Source organism: Trachypithecus francoisi, unplaced genomic scaffold, assembly GCF_009764315.1.
Source record: "Trachypithecus francoisi isolate TF-2019V2 unplaced genomic scaffold, Tfra_2.0 Lachesis_group3, whole genome shotgun sequence".
Taxonomy (NCBI): domain Eukaryota; kingdom Metazoa; phylum Chordata; class Mammalia; order Primates; family Cercopithecidae; genus Trachypithecus; species Trachypithecus francoisi.
Window position 1 is genome coordinate 29,476,369 of NW_022681468.1, and position 12,164 is coordinate 29,488,532.

A 12,164-nucleotide genomic window follows, 5' to 3' on the forward strand; every position below is an offset into this window, starting at 1 on the left:
TCTATCTCCTGACCTCGTGATCCGCCCATCTCGGCCTCCCAAAGTGCTGGGATTACAGGCTTGAGCCACCGCGCCCGGCCAATGAAGACCTTTTTTTAATTTGCAGTTCAGATTATTGAAAATGTGAGCTAGTTTAGCAAGGGTTTACTGTAAACATGTTATGATTCAGCTTTTGATAAAGTGTTTACCCTCTTATTTAATGTCATCCATTTTCCCACAGGGTATGGACAGTGGATTTGCAGGTGGAGAAGATGAAATTTACAATGTTTATGATCAAGCCTGGAGAGGTGGTAAAGATATGGCCCAGAGTATTTATAGGCCCAGTAAAAATCTGGACAAGGACATGTATGGTGATGATCTAGAAGCCAGAATAAAGACCAACAGGTACCATTCCATACAACTCAATTTCAGTGTTTACACTGGTGAAAACAAAGTAGTTCATAGTCTTTTCTCTTTTTCCCTAGATTTGTTCCCGACAAGGAGTTTTCTGGTTCAGACCGTAGACAGAGAGGCCGAGAAGGACCAGTTCAGTTTGAGGAAGATCCTTTTGGTTTGGACAAGTTTTTGGAAGAAGCCAAACAGCATGGTGGCTCTAAAAGACCCTCAGATAGCAGCCGCCCCAAGGAACATGAGCATGAAGGCAAGAAGAGGAGGAAGGAGTAGACACAGGTCTTTTCATAGTGAATGAACTATTACCCATTACCCTAATGATGCAAGTCACATGGGGGAACACTTTGTAAATGGTCAGGATAAAAAACAAATCTGGGTGCCGAATCCCAGGACTACTTTTTATTACCGGAGAATGGGGGGGGATAGAAAATTCTACTTTGAATTATTTAGTTTTTTTAAAGAGTGGGTTGTGTTTGTGCTTCTCCTACCTTTCAGCATTTATAGAACATGCTGCCCCACATACAAAGTCAAGACCACTTCCTTTTGTGTGACACTAGTAGTTTGGGGTTAATATTTTGTGTAAGAACAGCTGCATATGAGTAAAGTTAACCCAACCACAGTGAGGAGGATGTTCACATACTGGAACTGTCCTGCCAAATAAATTTTGCCCCTGTTATGCTCTTGGAGTGGGCAAAGTAACCTCTTGCTTGGTGCAACTATTTGTTTCAAATAAAAACATTTAGACAAAATTCTCAGTTATGTTAACTTTATTAATAGGCTGCGGTCTCAAAAATCTTTCTCTTCATCATCAGATGTTTGCAGAACTTTTGGCCTTTTAGCTTGAACCTGGACCTGAAAAAAATAAGCACTGTAAGGAAGGAAAGGCAATGTCTGCAAAAACATTCAAACTGAAAATCGCTTATTAGGGAATCAGTATGAATAACTCAGGCAGTTTTTATTTGTACCTTGTTCTTTTGTTTTCTCCTCAAATTCCTTTTACCATCTTTCTTGATACTATGACTCCCTAACCCTCAATTAAAAATTGTAAATCAGGCCAGGAGCAGTGGCTCAGGCCTGTAATCCCAGCATTTTGGCAGGCTGAGGCAAGAGGATTGCTTGAGGCCAGGAGTTCAAGACCACCCTGCAACATAGCAAGGCCCTGTCTCATTAAAAATAAATTTAAAAATAAAATAGTAAATCAATTTGGCCCAAGATCACATGGTGGGAAAGCCAAGATTTCAGCCCCAGCTTGCCTGACTTGAAAAGTAGACTGCAGGCTGGGCGTGGTGGCTCATGCCTGTAATCCCAGCACTTTGGGAGGCCGAGGCGGGTGGATCGCCTGAGGTCAGGAGTTCGAGACCAGCCTGACCAACATGGTGAAACCCAATCTCTACTAAAAATACAAAAAAATTGGCTGTGTGTGGTGGCACATGCCTATAATCCCAGCTACTCGGGAGGCTGAGGCAGGAGAATCACTTGAACCCAGGAGGCGGAGGTTGCAGTGAGCCGAGATCGCACCATTGCACTCTAGCCTGGGCAACAAGAGCGAGACTGTCTCAAACAAACAAAAAGAAAAAAGTAGACTGCTATGTCCACTGTGTTTTATAAACTGGTCACTCTACCACCCCCCATTCTTTTTCTTTTTTTTTTTTTGAGATGGATTCCGCTCATTGCCCAAGCTGGAGTGCAATGGCGCGATCTGTCTCCCGGGTTCTTCTGCCTCAGTGTGCAACCTGTCTTCCGGGTTCTTCTGCCTCAGTGTCCTGAGGAGCTGAGACTACAAGCATGTACCACCATGCCCAGCTAATTTTTTTTGTATTTTTAGTAGAGACGGGGTTTCTCCATGTTGGTCAGGCTGGTATCAAACTCCCGACCTCTGGTGATCCCCCCCACCTCAGCCTCCCAAAGTGCTGGGATTACAGGCGTGAGCCACCGCACCTGGCCTACCACCCCACCATTCTAACAAGCATTAAGGTAGCTTCAGTTACAAATCTCTCAAAAGTCCCCATCATTCCACATTTATGACCTATTTAATTGATACATAATTAAATAGTACCTACATGTATATATGTATCTGGTATAGAAAAACAAATTTACCTTTACTCCATCTATAATATGATATTCCTGTTGTAGTGCAGTCTGAAGTTCTTCTTCTGAAGAAAACTGAACCCAGCCCAAACCTCTGTGAAAGCCAGTCTCCTTGTCCTAAAAATTCAAAATATAGGAAAAGATTAATCATGAACTTGAGAAAGTTTCCATGAGCTCCAAATCAAACTACCAACTTTTTCATCTGCCAAAAATCAGATTTTTTTTTTTTTTTTTTGAGGCAGGGTCTTGCTCTGTCACTGAGGCTGGAGTGCAGTGGTATGAGCCGGACTCACTGCAGCCTCAACTTCCTGGGTTCAAGCAATCCTCCCACCTCAGCCTCTTCAGTAGCTGGGATCACAGGTACATACCACCATGTCTGGCTCATTTTTTATATTTTTTTGTAGAGACAAAGTCTTGCCATCTTACCCAGGCCGGTCTCAAACTCCTGGGCTCAAGCAGTCTTCCCATTCGGGCCTCTCAAAGTGCTAGAATTACAGGCGTACGCCAGTACGCCCAGCCAAAAATCGATCACAGACGTAAGTGTCAGTAACCTTGCTTTACACCCTTCCCGATTACCCAAAGCTAAATCCCTGTTGTTAAACTTCCTGTTTTCCTTGCTGCCATTAGAGAAGATATGGGTCATGAGCTTTCTGTGTCATTCTAGATGCAAACCATACTAACTATTAGCTAAGGGAAATTTTGATCAGTACTTTTGTTCTAAGCCTCGTTTCTGGAAACTAGAAAATTAAGCCTCAAAGGCTTGTTGCACTCATTTCTGAATCCAGTCACCCTCATCACCACCACGACTATCATATGTTCCTAATGAAAAACAAGAAAAGATTATATTTAGCCCTTACTTAACCTAGTTATAGACTTCTGGTTAATTTAAACAATTTTGCTACTTTCCCTTGTGCAAAAGTTTCAACCTATATATCACATACAGAAAACAGATTCTAGAGTGCTTGGATGTACCCTGCCCCTCCAGCCCTTCAACAGAAAACAGGTATTAAGATGTCTAGTCCCTGTAGATGACAAACTGGTCCTCATTAGTCTCATTCAAGTTATGCTGTGCTTTGCCAAAAAACAAAATCTTGGCCGGGCGCGGTGGCTCAAGCCTGTAATCCCAGCACTTTGGGAGGCCGAGACGGGCGGATCACAAGGTCAGGAGATCGAGACCATCCTGGCTAACACGGTGAAACCCCGTCTCTATTTTAAAAAATACAAAAAACTAGCCGAGCGAGGTGGCGGGCACCTGTAGTCCCAGCTACTCAGGAGGCTGAGGCAGGAGAATGGCGTGAACCCAGGAGGCGGAGCTTGCAGTGAGCTGAGATCCAGCCACTGCACTCCAGCCTGGACGACAGCCAGACTCCGTCTCAAAAAAAAAAAAAAAAAAAAAAATCAAAATCTTACAATTGCTCCTATACGTCAAGGATAACTTTATAAGGAATAACCTAGAATACAAGAGAAGTTTCTGGTGATGTCCCAATGATCCATTCATTGTAGATAAGACAATTTCTAAAGCATTCCTTTACTGTCATGTGACCACTTCCACAGTCAAAGGCATTAAGTTTATAAAACAGGCCAGGTGCAGTGGCTCAATCCCAACACTTTGGGAGGCTGGGGTGGGTGGATGGCTTGAAGTCAGGAGTTCGAGACCAGCTTGGCCAACATGGTGCAACTCCATCTCTACTAAAAATACAGAAATTAGCCAGGTGTGGTGGCACATGCCTGTAGTCCCAGCTACCTGGGTGACTGAGGAAGGGGGATCACTTGAACCCGGGAGGCAGAGATTGCAGTGAGCTGAGATGGCGCCTCCGCACTCCAGCCTGGGAGACAGAGCAAGGCTGTCTCAAAAAAAAAAAAAAAAAAAAAAACCTCAGTCCAGGTGCAGTGGCTCATGCCGGTAATCACAGCACGTTGGGAGCTAAGGTGGGTAGACTGCTCGAGTCCAGGAGTTGCAATATGGTGAAGCCCAATTTCTACAAGGAATACAAAAACTAGCCGGGTGTGGTAGCACATGACTGTAGTCCCAGCTACTCAGGAGGCAGAGGCAGGAAGGATCCCTTGAACCCAGGAGGTCAAGACTGCAGTGAACGTGATTGTGCCACTGCACTCCAGCCTGATGACAGAGTGAGACCCTGTCTCAAAATAAGGAACCAGGATTTCCAACTTGAGTACAATGAATTTAACAAAAAATTATTTTTAGTCATATTTTATTTTGTTTTACCAACATCAAAGCTGCCTTTTATTTAAATCTAAGATCTATTCTTTCCAGGTCCTATTTTATTTATGGACCAAGAAAAACCTATTAATTTTTTTTGCAAGGAACTTTTAATTTAAATGCTCTTGAAAAAATTGAAGTTTTCATGCTTATAGATAACATTTCATCTCCATAATACACGTGCCCAACTTTTCTATTCAACTATATAAAATTCCATTGCATCAGTGACTTAATATCTAATCAATCCCAGTGATGAACATTTAGGTTTTTTCTTCTTACTTGACATTAAGCAGTGCTGCTTTGGAATATTCTTGACCACACATTTCTGTAGGATAAATTCTTAGAAAAGTAACTGCTAGATCAAAGCAAATATAAATTCTTAACTTTGGTATTTTGCCAACTACACATCAGAACTGAAGGTATCAGTTGAACTTCTCAACAACTTGAGTGCCAGATTCCGTACACCTTCACTGGCACTATATATAACTAATCTGTTAGTCTTTGGGAGTCAAGTAACATTAAACCAAGAATTAAGAATTTAAGTTCCTTTATGTTGTTATTTTACCACAGCCCTTACAGTGCTGCAAGGAAAAAAAGGTTTCAGTCAAGTGTGTGTAAACTTGTACTCACATCACACCCTAAAAAAGCCCACAGAAAAATACAGTCCAGGATAAATTTATAGGCTGATTTCTAGACCCTCCCAAGAAAGCAAAGGAAATGTAATATAAAAATACTGTTTTATTAGTTATAAATCTAAAAAAGAAAATGGTACTCAATGAAGATAAAACTTAAAATATCCTCTGCCAATTATTAGAAATCTCAAGTCCTTATTAGAATACTGTAGTAGGCAGAATTCTAAGATAGGCCCTATGATCTCCATGCATTCCCCATGTCACACCCTATATAATCCCCTCCCCTTGAGCGTAGGCAAGACCTGACTTGCCTCTAACCAAAAGAATACAGCGAAAGTAATGGGATGTCACTCCTGTGATTACGTTCAATGTAAGATGCCATCTTAGCATACTGGAGAAGCCCTTGCTGGCTTTAAAGAAGCAAGCTGCCATGTTGTAAGACAGCCTACAGATAAACCAGGTAACAAGGAACTGCAGGGAGTTCCTAGGTGAGAGCAGCTCCCAACTCAGAGCCAAAGGTCGGCAAGAAAACAGACCTCAGTCCTACAGTTAAAGATGAATTCTGGCCGGGCGCGGTGGCTCACACCTGTAATGCCAGCATTTTGGGAAGCCCAGCGGGCAGGTCACTTGAGGTCAGAAGTTCAAGACCAGCCTGCCCAACAGAGGGACACTCCATCTCTACTAAAAATACAAAAATTAGCTGGGTGTGGTAGGGCGTGCTGTAGTACCAGTTACTCAGGAGGCTGAGGCAGGAGAATCGCTTGAACCCAGGCAGCAGACGTTGCAGTAAGCCGAGATTGCGCTACTGCAATCCAGCTTGGGCAACAGAGCAAGACTCCATCTCAAAAAAAAAAAAAAAAAAATTTTGTCACCCACATGAGGGAGCTTGGAAGTCAGTCTTTTCCCCCAGTAGACCCTTTGATGAGATGCACTACAGCCCCAGCTGACACGTGGAATATATAGCTATGTGAGACCCTAAGGAGAGGACCCAGCTAAACTGTGCTCAGCTGTGAGATATGTGCTGTTTTGAGCCATTATGCTTGTGGTATTTTGTTATACAATAAAAAAACTAACACAAATACCTATGATAAAGCCTTTTCACTTTTTAATCAGTATCACTCAAAATGTTATCAATGGACTGTAGGACAGGCACAGTGGCTCACGCCTGTAATCCCAGCACTTTGGGAGGCCAATGCAGGATGACTGCCTGAAGCCAGGAGTTCAAGATCAGCCTGGGCAACATGGCAAGACCCCCATCTCCATAAAAATAAGCCAGTACAGTGGCTCACATCTGTAATCTGAACACTTTGGGAGGCCAAGGTGGTGGGCAGATAGCTTGAGCCCAGGAGTTTGACGAGACCAGCATAAGCAACATGGCCAAACCCCATCTCTACAAAAAATACAAAAATTACCCAGGTGTGGTGGCGCATGCCTGTAGTCCCAGCTACTCAGGAGGCTGAGGTGGGAGGATCACCTGAGCCTGGGAGGCAGAGGTTGCAGTGAGCCATGATCGCATCACTGCACTCCACCTGGGGTTATAGAGCAAGACCCTGTCTCTTAAAAAAAAGAAAATGAAAAAATTTTTCCAGCCTGGGCAGTATGGCAAAAACCCTGTCTCCACTAATACCAAAAAAGTTAGCTGGGCATGGTGGCACATGTCTGTAGTCCCAGCTACTCAGGGGGCTGAGGTGGGAGGATCACTTAAGCCTGGGAGGCAGAGGCTGCAGTGAGATCAGGCCACTGCACTCCTGCAGGGGGACAGACCAAGACCCTGTCACAAGATAGATAAATAAGAGTTTTTTTTAAACACTTTAAGCTTTTTTTCTTTTTTAACAATTTTTGTCAGTGTATAGTAGGTGTATATATTTATGGAGCACATGAGATATTTTGATATAGGCATGCAATGTAAAATAAGCACATCATGGAGAATGTGGTATCTATCCCCTCAAGCATTTACCATTTGACTTACGGGGTATCCAAACCCTCAGGCATTTATCCTGAGTTACAAATAATCCAATTACACTCTTTGAGTTATTTTAAAATGTAAAATTATTATTGACCATAGTCACCCTGTTGTGCTATCAAATAGGTCTTATTCATTCTATTTTTTTTTTTGTACCCATTAGCCACTCCCACCTCCCCCTACTTTTTCTTAATACTTACAAAAGGTACAATACACCTTTTTACATGGCCAAACTGTGCAAAGTATTCTTTCAGCTGACCTGTGTGGCAGAAGAAAACATATTAAAAGCAGTTACTATATTTTGGATTCTCTTAGATTGCAGAAAGAAACTAACAGTGGTCCCAGGGTCACCAGACTTCTTGTGGACAGGAACTACTTTGCATTTCCCTAAAGGCTTAAGATTTAGGAAGCAGCTATGGTACTGACTATAAAGTCACAATGTACCAGACTTCGTGGTGAGGAGGGGAGATGGACAGACAAGTTGTTGCGTTGGCTGCAGTCTCCATCCTCAGCAAACATCAAGTGTTTTCATCATATCAGTTACTGTGCTATGTGGACTATGATCCCTGTGAGCGGATCACAAAGAAGAAAAAGACCAATTACAGTCCAGTGTGTTTCCAGGTATACTGAAGATTTCCAAATAAAATCCCAACTTACTGGTCCTTCACAATTTAGTAAAATGAGTTGACCTCACCTACCCTTCCTGCCTTATTTCCCACTGCTGGTCCCTAGTTACTCTCTAGTACAACAAATTGAATTATCTGTATCTGTCCTGCGGATTACCCTCTTTGCATATGTTGTTCTCTCCCCTCCGTATGGTGGTAATCCTATCTCCCCCTGCCTAACTTACAACTATAACTATTCTTCAAGACCCAAACCAAATACATCCACTGAGTATTATTTTATTGGGCTCCTATCACAATACAAGACAATGTACTAGCCCTGTAGGACTTCAAAGATTTGGAGTATATAAAGACTAAATCAAAAAGTGGGCAAAGGATATGAACAGACATTTCTCAAAAGAAGACATTCATACAGCCAACAGACACATGAAAAAATGCTCAGCATCACTCGCCATCAGAGAAATGCAAATCAAAACCACAAGGAGATACCATCTCACACCAGTTAGAATGGCAATCATTAAGAAGTCAGGAAACAACAGGTGCTGGAGAGGATGTGGAGAAATAGGAACACTTTTACACTGTTGGTGGGATTGTAAACTAGTTCAACCATTATGGAAAACAGTATGGCAATTCCTCAAGGATCTAGAACTAGATGTACCATATGACCCAGCCATCCCACTACTGGGTATATACCCAAAGGATTAGAACTCATGCTGCTATAAAGACACATGCACACGTATGTTTATTGTGGCACTATTCACAATAGCAAAGACTTGGAATCAACCAAATGTCCATCTGTGACAGACTGGATTAAGAAAATGTGGCACATATACACCATGGAATATATGCAGCCATAAAAAAGGATGAGTTTGCGTCCTTTGTAGGGACATGGATGCAGCTGGAAACCATCATTCTTAGCAAACTATCACAAGAAGAGAAAACCAAACACCGCATGTTCTCACTCATAGGTGGGAACTGAACAATGAGATCACTTGGACTCGGGAAGGGGAACATCACACATCGGGGCCTATCATGGGGAGGGGGGAGGGGGGAGTGGGGAGGGATTGCATTGGGAGTTATACCTGATATAAATGATGAATTGATGGGTGCTGACGAGTTGATGGGTGCAGCACACCAACATGGCACAAGTATACATATGTAACAAACCTGCACGTTATGCACATGTACCCTAGAACTTAAAGTATAATAAAAAATAAAAATTAAAAAATTAAAAAAAAATAAAGACTAAAAACTACATGATCTGTTTCTCTTGTGAACTACAGTGCCTGTACTTCACTGAATTACTTTTTATAATACCTATTTAGTTCTCCTAGTTCACCAAAACCTCACTGGTTCAACAACTGCCTATATTTGTTCTAAGTCTCTTCATCCCCACCACTACTACACTGTAAGCACCCTCAGCATATAAACCACCATGTTTACCATGACCAATAAACAGTAGGGCCTCAATATTGGCTGAATGAATAAGTAAATGTCCACTAATCCTTCCAACAATCCAGAGACTAAATTTTGAAGGGATCTAATGTTTAAGTCAAACCAACTGGCAAGATCAAGGTCTCACAGAATATGATACTGGAGAACAAAATGATGTTAAACATATGTTTTATACCAGATAATTAAAGTCCTAGAAGACACTGATTTCAAAACAAACCAGCTCTGGAAGGTAACCCTCTTCCTAAATTGCCTAAAATGGTGAAGGAAAAACAGCTGCAAGCACCAAGAAGAATGCCTACCACAGAATAGATACTCAAATAAATATTTGCTGAATCAATGGAACAACCAAGAGAAACTGTTTCGAGGTTGTACATAATGCTCACTCTTTTTAAGGGTTTTAAACTAGCCCTTTATTGTCTGGAAACTTACATCCTCAAGATGCTAATGAAACTCCTCAGCCTTTCCATAAAGTTTCACAGGGCCTACGGGACACTTTACTGGGCTTGGTCTTCACCAACCACATGTTTAAAAGATGAGGCACAAACCAACCTAGTTTCCATTCTACTACTCACATCTGAGCCACAAAAAACTAAGAAGAAACTAAATCTTGCTCCATTTTGTTTAAAAGGGCTGACCTGAAACATGAATATCTACAAAAAAAGTGACCACGAATGTTTACATGTTGGTAAGCAAATATAAAAACCTCATCTCAAAACTGCAACTGACAAAAATTGAAGGTGGTGAAAGATTTCAGAACTAATTATTCCAACCTTTATCTCAAGACTAGGCCCCTCCCGTAAGTTTCCATTTTAGTTATCGTGAAAATAACTATCATTTGCTGAGTACTTACACTGTATCTAACGCAAGTCTAAGAAGTTTGCATATAAACTCACTCCTCTCAACAATCCTATGAGTTGGGTATTATTGACTACATTTTATCGGTGAGTAAACTGAGGCCCAGTTGTGAGTCCTTTTCCCATACTAACTTCAGTTAGTCAGGTGATACAACGATTAAATGGCCAAGCTGGAATTTTAACCTCAACGGTCTAGCTTCGGAGTCCACTTCTCAGCCACAATGATAGACAACCTCTGTCCAATTGCCTGACGGAAACTTCACAAGTTTCTCAAACTCAACACATTCAAACTTTACTCACCTTCTCTTGGCTTGCTCCTAGCTTCTAAACAAGCAATTCACCAATGCTAAAAACCCAGAAATCATTCCTCCCTTTCCTTTATTCCGTACACTTCCCCCATTTAAACCATCACGAAACGGCATCTAATTTGCTTTTAAAACATGAATGGATCTTACCACCATCCTTCTTCCATCGCCCTAATTCAGGTCCTCACCTTTTAAGTAAATTAATGATACTGCTTTTTAGCTCCTCTCCATGCCTAGAAGCTTGCCACCTTGAATCCATCCTCCACACTACAGTCAAAATTATCCCTTCTAAACAGTAAATCTTGGTTACCAAGTAATAAATCTTTACACCAAATCACTCCTAAAGGCAAGAGCTGGTGCATTCGTGACCCCAAAAGCTCAAGTGACATCCCTAAACGGTTAACTGCAAACAAAATTTCTTTCTGCTCACTTGCATGCTCAGGAGCAGTCTCCTAATTCAGCCACCACGCTGACTTAAGTACCCCGCAAAAAGCAGAAGCTTTGAGGATCGCTTGGATCTAAAAATTCCGCTACTCCCACATCTCTATCACTCACTCGACGCCGCAGTCCAAGGAATTTTTCTCACAAAAGCAACCGACCGATCCATATTTCTACGCAGCGCCACAGCACCCCTCGCTGCTGAGGCCGCCATCTTTAGACTAAAGGACCTCCTTGAAGCGAGGCCGCGGCCCCGGAAAAAATTTCCGGATCCGGAACACGAGAGAATCTGCTTCCGGATCAGAGAGTACAGGCCGCGAGATGGGGAAGATGGCAGCGGCCATGGGCTCTGTAGCGACTCTGGCGACTGAGCCCGGGGAGGATGCCTTTCGGAAACTTTTCCGCTTCTACCGTCAGAGCCGGCCCGGGACCGCAGACCTGGAAGGGGTCATCGACTTCTCAGCGGCCCATGCAGCCCGTGGCACGGGTCCTGGTGGGCAAAAGGTACAGAAAGAGGAGCGGCACGCGTCTCTCCATCGCTTGCGCCGCTTCTTGGAGGGACTTCCGTGCCTTCCTCGCTTCTTTTCACCTCCAGACCGGTTGTTGTTGAACGATTCCTGTTCTCCTTTGGCGGCAGAGTCGAACTCCCCACTGTCACACTAGCAATAACGCGTTGAGATGCTCGTTTCTTTAGGCGGCCTTTACTGGCAGGGGGGCTCGGTCAGAAGAGCCTGGGAATCCGTATTTGTTTCTTACTGTAACTGTCTCCTCACATTTCTGTTTGGGTCTTTGTAAAACCCCATAGAAAGTCTTCGTAGACGGTAGGGTAGCGTTCTGCAGCTTGAAAAAATGACTCCCGAGGAATCCCAGAACTGACAGATGCGGCGCTGTTTGTTAAGCCGCTGTGGGTAAAACTAGTCCCTGTCTTCTCCTCTGGGCCTTTTAGAAGGAGGTCATTGAAGGATTCTGAGAATCCCTCCGTGTTAAAAATAAATGGCAAACAAGTATATATGGAATACAGGCACCGTTATTTCTCTCTACTTTTCCCCCATGGAGATTAAGAAAGGGAACACAGCCCGGGAGCGGTGTCTAATGCCTGTAATCCCAGCACTTTGGAGGCCAAGGCGGGTGGATCGCTTGAACCCAGGGGTTCGAGACCAGCCTGGGCAACATGGCAAGACTCCCGTCTCCACCA

The 12,164-nt window shown here is 43.0% G+C and overlaps 3 protein-coding genes across 5 annotated transcripts in view; 2 read left to right on the forward strand and 1 right to left on the reverse strand.

The window, feature by feature from the left end:
- Nucleotides 1-1,139, forward strand: part of SNW1 (SNW domain containing 1) — a 43,550-nt gene extending 42,411 nt beyond the window's left edge. For 2 of the 3 annotated variants that reach the window (XM_033187265.1, XM_033187266.1), the window contains 2 exons: nucleotides 221-384; nucleotides 465-1,139. In XM_033187265.1, coding sequence (XP_033043156.1) covers nucleotides 221-384; nucleotides 465-663 — 363 coding nt within the window. In that variant the 3' untranslated portion in view covers nucleotides 664-1,139. Of the gene's footprint in view, nucleotides 1-220 lie in introns of all 3 variants that reach the window. The other variant, XM_033187264.1, reaches the window with a different exon arrangement.
- Nucleotides 1,140-11,235, reverse strand: SLIRP (SRA stem-loop interacting RNA binding protein). Its single transcript, XM_033187269.1, has 4 exons — nucleotides 11,087-11,235; nucleotides 7,495-7,553; nucleotides 2,488-2,595; nucleotides 1,140-1,242 (listed from the first exon to the last, which is right to left on the reverse strand). Exons 1-4 carry the CDS (start codon nucleotides 11,181-11,183, stop codon nucleotides 1,177-1,179), a joined length of 330 nt encoding a protein of 109 aa, XP_033043160.1. The 5' UTR covers nucleotides 11,184-11,235; the 3' UTR covers nucleotides 1,140-1,176.
- Nucleotides 11,236-11,277: 42 nt separating this feature from the next.
- The window catches only part of ALKBH1 (alkB homolog 1, histone H2A dioxygenase), a 36,749-nt gene continuing 35,862 nt past the window's right edge, over nucleotides 11,278-12,164 (forward strand). Inside the window, exon 1 of the mRNA XM_033187267.1 lies at nucleotides 11,278-11,473. Within this exon, the coding sequence (XP_033043158.1) occupies nucleotides 11,291-11,473 (183 nt within the window). The 5' untranslated portion in view covers nucleotides 11,278-11,290. The remainder of the gene's footprint in view (nucleotides 11,474-12,164) is intronic.